Source organism: Watersipora subatra, chromosome 10 (assembly GCF_963576615.1).
Source record: "Watersipora subatra chromosome 10, tzWatSuba1.1, whole genome shotgun sequence".
NCBI lineage: Eukaryota > Metazoa > Bryozoa > Gymnolaemata > Cheilostomatida > Watersiporidae > Watersipora > Watersipora subatra.
In genome coordinates this window covers 14,570,141-14,577,102 of record NC_088717.1, presented here as the reverse complement: position 1 = coordinate 14,577,102, position 6,962 = coordinate 14,570,141, and the positions used below count along the sequence as shown (strand labels likewise).

The following is a 6,962-nucleotide window of genomic DNA, read 5'->3' as shown; positions in this document are numbered from 1 at the left end:
TACAAAAAACTTGTCTTAGAGGGAATATGATGAGCATTCATTCTAGTAGTTTTTTTGAGACTTCATGTATATCATAAAAATGTTTGTCAGACTTCAACATTCAGACTTTTTAAGTTGACATCAATTTAGCCTCCAGTTTGTGAGAGGATTCAATTTTAAGAATAATCTGGCTCCTTCAGCTTGGATATGTTTAGCATCAGCATTTTTCTCTGAGTGTATCGATCGCGATCAAGTTTTGTCGATTTTGTTTCTGAAACATCCTGACATCACCTCAAACATCGACACAGCCGAAAATGATAGAAAAATACCGATACATTTTGATAATTTACTACAATTTTGTGCAAGCATTATAATGAATCTTGAATGCATTATAGTATATGTTGACATGCATTTTCTTGTTTGTAGGTTTCTATAGTTCTTCACCGTACATCAAAGACAGTGGTTCTGATATATCAATGACACGATTGAACAGCTGATATCGTTATGAGTACTAGTAGGGTTTCCAATTTTGATACATACTCAAGCCCGACCAATGGCTTTCGGCAGAATTCTCAACCTTCGAACCTGTCTAAACAGCAAAATAGAACCAAAAAGATAGCTATTAAGTTCAAAGGTAGCTTTCTTACTCCAGTTTAATATTTTGATTAGGGATGAGCTTAATACTTACAATTTTACAATCATCTTCTCTTGTTGCTAGATTTTAACCAGTGATGCCATTGTTGGTAGATTATAATCTGACTTATTGTATTATAGATAGATAAATTCTTTGCAGGCTGACACAAACTTTTAATACTTCAGCTGAAAAAAGATACTTATAGAACTAACTGATTTACTTAAAGTATACGAGGTCTGATCCAAAAGTTCCCGGAATGGAGTTGTATACACTCGCATATTTGCATGATGGAAAAACCTATTGCAGCGTTTGCCGGGAAACATCTCTGGAGTGTTGTCACAAAATTTCAGGTTGTTACCGCCGCACGTTCTCATGTGGGCGGATAATATGTCAATGTCTGTCAGGGACTTCTACCGATCTTTTAACAAATTTGTCGTCATGTCTAATCAATCGGAACAGATTATTTGCATTAAAATTTGTGTGAAATTAGGGAAAACAAATACTCAGACAGTTGAAATGTTAAATATGGCTTTTGGGGATGCTGCTCTAAAGAACACACAAGTTTTTGAGTTGTACAAACGTGTTCGTCAACGTAGAGACAGCATTGAAGATGATGCGAAGTCTGGCAGACCAGCCTCAGCCAGAACTTGCTCATCAATCGACAGTGTGATGTCACTAGTCATGGCCGATTGTCGTTTAACCATTAGAAAAATATTTGGAGAGACTGGATTTGGTTTTGGAACTTCAAAGGGTTTTAACTGACGATTTGAACTCGAGAAAAGTCGCAGCAAAGTTCGTGCCACGCTTGCGAACTGATGACCAGAAGGAGCTCAGGATGCACACTTGCAATGATTTCAAGGAAGCTTTAAAGAATAATAAAAATTTTCTTTTGAAGGTAATCATCGGGGATGAGTCTTAGGTATATGGTTACGGCCCAAAACTAGATTCCAAAGTAGCCAGTGGAAGTTTCCAGTCTCCCTAAGACCAAAAAAAGCGAAGAATTCATGGTCAGATGTAAAGACCATGCTGATCATGTTTTTCGATATTCATGGAGTAGTACACCATGAGTACTTACCACCGGGTACTACTGTAAATCACTGTTTATGTTGAGATTTTGAGACGTTGTAGGGGAAAAGGTAAGCCTGAGAAAAGACCTGGACTGTGGCGTACAGGTTCATGGGTGCCGCACCATGATACATGGATGGGTGCTGCGCCTGTACATTGCATTTTCTGTGAAGCAGTATTGTGCTAAAAACATCATGGCCGTTCAACCGCATCATCCATGTTCACCAGATATAGCTTCCTGTGTCTTCTGGCTATTTCCTAAGTTAAAACTTACTATGAAAGGAACCAGATTTGACAGTATAGAGTCGATTCAATGTATAATAACGAGAGAGCTAAACAGGATAGACGCCGATGGCTTTCAGCACTGCATGGCATCATGGCAGAAAAGGTGGGACAAGTATATCGATAGGCAAGGGATTACTTTGAAGGGTTGAAGGGGACTAACTAAATAGATCAATTGAAGTAACGCGTTTTGAGTTATAGCTCCATTCCTGGAACTTTTGGATCAGACCTCATATAAAGCCTCAGGTTTATTTTGAAACCTTAATACATTTGGAATCAAAATTTGATGTTTATACATGTCTAAATGCCTGCAACCTCAAACTCTTAGTTATATACAGTATACTATGATCACCTGCGTACAGACGCTCCCCAACTTATGAACAATGTATGTTCCGGACGGTTGTCCGTTGAGCTAATTTTCTCGTAAATTGCTTCAGACTATAACTTGTGCAGTGCGCATGGGCTAAAGGTTTATCATTATTTTCGCGAAATGTTTTTCAAATAACAAACCATAAGTTTTGCTTTTCTAAAAATTTGTTTGGACGCTAAAATAGACTATCTCAGATGCGTGGAAAAAGAGTTGAGGTCAGAAAACACTGTAGAAGATATTGAACAGCCAGATGAATATGAAATGGTTCCAAATGAAAGCACCAACCAGAACACACCTGGCCAAGTAAATGATGCCAACATTTTTGTTTTTAAAATGTTAATTTTTTTCTGCATGCATTAAAATTATGGTTTGTTGATGTCACTTGTTCTTGAATATATATTTGTAGCATTTAATAGAATATTATAACTTATAAGTTTGCAAGTTTACAGAATATTATTTGATAGCATCATTGCGGTTATATAAATTCGGCTTACAATGGATCGGCGCTGTTAACTCCGTTTCTATTGCACATAGAAAACCAGTTGTGGCTGCAAACTGTAGCAAACGTATCAATGAGTGCAATGAGCTTTAATGCAACATTGTTAAATATAGTTATCAAGGGTTATATGGTAGCGTTTGTATGCACAACACCATTAATAGCTACTATTGTTCATAACACGAATGTTCATAAGTAGGGTAGCGTCTGTACGCAAAACACTGTTAGTATCTACCATTGTTCGTAACACGAATGTTCATAAGTAGGGCAGCGTCTGTATTCATTTCTAATTGGTAAATAATCACCAATCCAATTTAGGTTAAAATTTTCCTGGACATGAAGTGTTAAAACAAAACAACTGATTTGCAATTCAGCTGACTTGATGTGATATTGCAAGCTGACCAGTAAAAAACATAATGCACAGGTGTTTCGGGTCTTAGAAGAGAATGTATATAAACTGTTTCTTATAGTTTCACACGGTTTAATATTTGGAAATAAGAACTGAACTGAAAATATTTGCTCATGCCTTTTGTATGACCAAGTCGGCAATATTCAATATTCATATTTTTTAAAGTTTTAAAAGTGGCTAAAGTTGAATTAGTAATTTTTATAACCTATCCTAGGTTTGGATAGTTAGATTTCGGTCTAGCGTAGACAGTTTTTTTGCATATTTTATTAATTGATGTTTATGTAGTGCAGGATACAGCTATGTTATTAGTCATTGGCTAGTCTAGTACATTTGACCTCATTGTGGCAGTATTGCTTTGTATTTGGTGATGCTTTCATGTTTTCTACATGCCTTAAATCTTACACACATATTGCATACTTGACCCCGCATGATGTGTGACAACAATAGAGGATTAACAAAGTATAAAATAAAAGTGCTACACTCCAAATTAGCGAAAGACTTTGCAAAGAGCTGTCTCTAATAGTTACAAGTAGTGTAGGTGTCTCATTTATCGTTAGTCTGTCTACTACACTTCCTCTGTCTAGTTTGTGCCCTAAAATCTGCTAAATCTGTTCTCATTTGAGTGCGGGTGTTTTAGAGAGACCAAAACTGCCTGCTGACTACCAGGAGGTTACATGGCAGCGACTGAAAGATGCTGTCGAAGCTATTCACACGCAGCGATCAGTTAGCGCAAGTCTTGAAGAATTATATCAGGTTTGTTATGGAAGGTTTGGTTGAAATTTCCTAAGTAACCTTCTCATGACTGCAAGATAGAAATAATTCAACTATTCCATTAGAGGATACACGAGTGTTTTGTTTGTATGGTTCGGGTGAACTTGAAATAAAGTGTCTGGGTGCTTGAGCCGATAGGGTATACTCCGAGTCCTTGGAGTATGACGATCTTGAAATATGCTGTTTCAAGGTAACAAACGCTTCCCATGAAAATATCTGAAAGATTATTTAATGTAGTTCCATCTTAATATCATTTATGATGTAAGCTACTCAAACAATTACGAACTGGTATCTAGCGCGCAGGGAATGAATATGTTATGACGTGTTTGTGGGGAGGAAGATGCCATCATGCATCACTCAGTTTCAGTGATATAATCAATTTTATTTGTCCCTGTCTGTTCCCACTCTTTCGCTCGTTTGATTCTTTAAAATCTTTTGCCCTTTATTATGACTCCAAAGAGCAAGGTAGATTTTTCTATTGGTAATGGTAATGCATCAGTGAAGAAAAGCCTGTCATGGAGGTGAAACTAGATATTAATAAGAATACGGAGTAACGTATTCAGGATTTTCTGATTTACACTAAAATTCAGATTACCCCAGATCTTAAAGGTTGACTTGCAATAAAATTCACATTACAATTATTTGGTATCAAAAGCTATATATAGGCATGCCTACAGTGTATATCTACTTACATGTACTGTTATGCAGGGCACCATATTTGTTCATATAGAGTGTGGATGATCTCTGTACCCATAATCTGTCGGCTGAGCTTTATAGACGACTAAAGACTCTCTGCGAGAGTTATATTCTCACGTGTCTCGACCAGTTTTCTCGAGGCTCTATTGATACCGAACAGTTCCTCAAACTCATGAACAATACATGGCAGAGCCATTGCAATCAGATGGTAAGTGCTAAGAAAGATGATTAAAGAGCTCTGTCGGAGAGGTCATTTGTCGCAGGTATGGTAGTTATTGACCAGCAACTGATCCCTTCATTTTTCTAATGATTGATTTTGTTATCTGCGATTTACAACCCTGCTTAGGGCCATATGTTCGTTTCATGAAAAAATTCAAAACGTAAGATTCACATTATATTTCGAACATTACATCAGGCTGTATGAGTTACATAGAACTTCAAAATCCATTTTTCTAGCGACGGCTGTCTTTTACAGATGCTTATTGGCAGAATATTTAATGTCCTGGACAGGAGTTACGTACTTCAGAGCAGCCATCTTGTCTCCATTTGGTATGCTTTTTATACTCAACCATTCAAATTCTTTTACGTTGTTTCTCAATGGGTTTAGATAAACAGAAAACATGATGCTGTAGATATGGGATCAATAATGCTGGAGATATGACTGGCTTACAACTAGCACAGGGCTATAAGATTATCACCTCAGTCTAAATAACACTCATCCAGCAATGATTGTTACAAACTTTTGTTTATTATTTCTAATAAATCTCTGATACAGGTAGTACTCACATAACGACGGGCTCGATTAACGACGACTCGGAATCATGCCGGCATGTTAAAAATTGTTAAAAATATGCTTAAAGAAGCTAAATGAAAATTAAAAGAAAATATATTTTTTGAAGCCGTTAAAATAACCATGAATGTATATATATTACATATCTACACTAGCCATGAAATTATTTTTGTGCACACGTTGGATCAGGTGTTAGGCTAATATTTGCTATAATTGATCATGAAAAGCTCTCTGGTACATAAAAGTGCTAAATGAAAAGAGAAATTCCAAGAAAGCAAACACGAAGAATAGATTAAAAGAAATACCATCTACATTCTACAGCGATGTGCTCTACAGCAGCCTAACATTTATTACATGATCGTGCACATGCAAAATCTAAAAGAAAAAGTTACAATTTAATGCATTTGTTAAAAGTTTATAGCTATTATTAAAAAGCCGATAGAAAGTAGAGAAAGAGAAAAGGTGAAAAAGTACAATGTAAATAGTTTATACGAAGGGGGAGGGACTCGTTTATTGACGGAATCGCCCAACAATGGGTTCTTCAAAAAGTAAATTCTTTGTTAAGTTAGGATTACGTGTAGTATCAATCTTGAATCTCCGGTTGGTTTATGGCAGATAATCAATGTTTGCGCTTGGTTGTTAATATCATGTAGTAGAAGATTACTAGTGATAGGTTTGGAGACATTTGGAGCAGAACTTGTGTCATTCTGAGAATCTTCAAGTTATTGTGCGACGTATAGACTTATGCAAGATGTTTTCTGTTCTAATTCTACTACCTGATTCATTCGTAACTCGTTGGCAAAGAGTTAACTTATCACCTCAGAATTTAGAATTTTTACATCAAATTCATCTTTTTTGCTGATAGTTAACCTTTTCTTCTTCTGCTTGTTCTTTTGGTTAGTAGAGCCATAATATGTGTGCCATGTCATGAGGAAAGGGAGAAAAGGGAACATTACTACCTATATGGTTCTCTTTACATCGTGTTAAAATTTATTGAGGGTTTCATCACATCTCAGCTGTTTGGTCTTATTGCAGGGATATGGGACTGGAACTATTCCGTTTACACATACTCACTCCCTCTAATATTGAAAAGAGACTTCTCGATGGATTACTGTTGCTCATAGCCCGAGAACGCAAGCAAGAGATGGTTGATCGAAGCTTGCTTAAGAACCTTCTCAGAATGCTTTCAAATTTACAGGTCTGAATTAAGTTTTATTACAAGACTATAGTCTGCTGGTTTTTAGGTTATACAGTGAATTCCCCCCATACGACATTAATTGGTTCCGGTGTTGACATCGTAGAGCGAAAATGTTGTATAGAGGGGTATGGAAACTCACAGTGAATATCTAATGCAAACATACCCTGATAAAAATCATCAAAGTTTTATATGCGTACTGTACATAATTAAAACTAGTAACAAAATAATATTCGTTCACCTTAGCAACTATAGTTACCTACAGTAACTTTAGT

General features: G+C 36.3%; 1 protein-coding gene across 1 annotated transcript in view; it reads left to right on the top strand.

Moving 5' to 3' along the window:
* Positions 1–405: 405 nt before the first annotated feature.
* Positions 406–6,962, top strand: part of LOC137406557 (cullin-4B-like) — a 31,091-nt gene continuing 24,534 nt past the window's right edge. Inside the window, exons 1-5 of the mRNA XM_068093153.1 lie at positions 406–613; positions 3,873–3,988; positions 4,737–4,910; positions 5,178–5,251; positions 6,528–6,690. Of these exons, the coding sequence (XP_067949254.1) occupies positions 484–613; positions 3,873–3,988; positions 4,737–4,910; positions 5,178–5,251; positions 6,528–6,690 (657 nt within the window). The 5' untranslated portion in view covers positions 406–483. The remainder of the gene's footprint in view (positions 614–3,872; positions 3,989–4,736; positions 4,911–5,177; positions 5,252–6,527; positions 6,691–6,962) is intronic.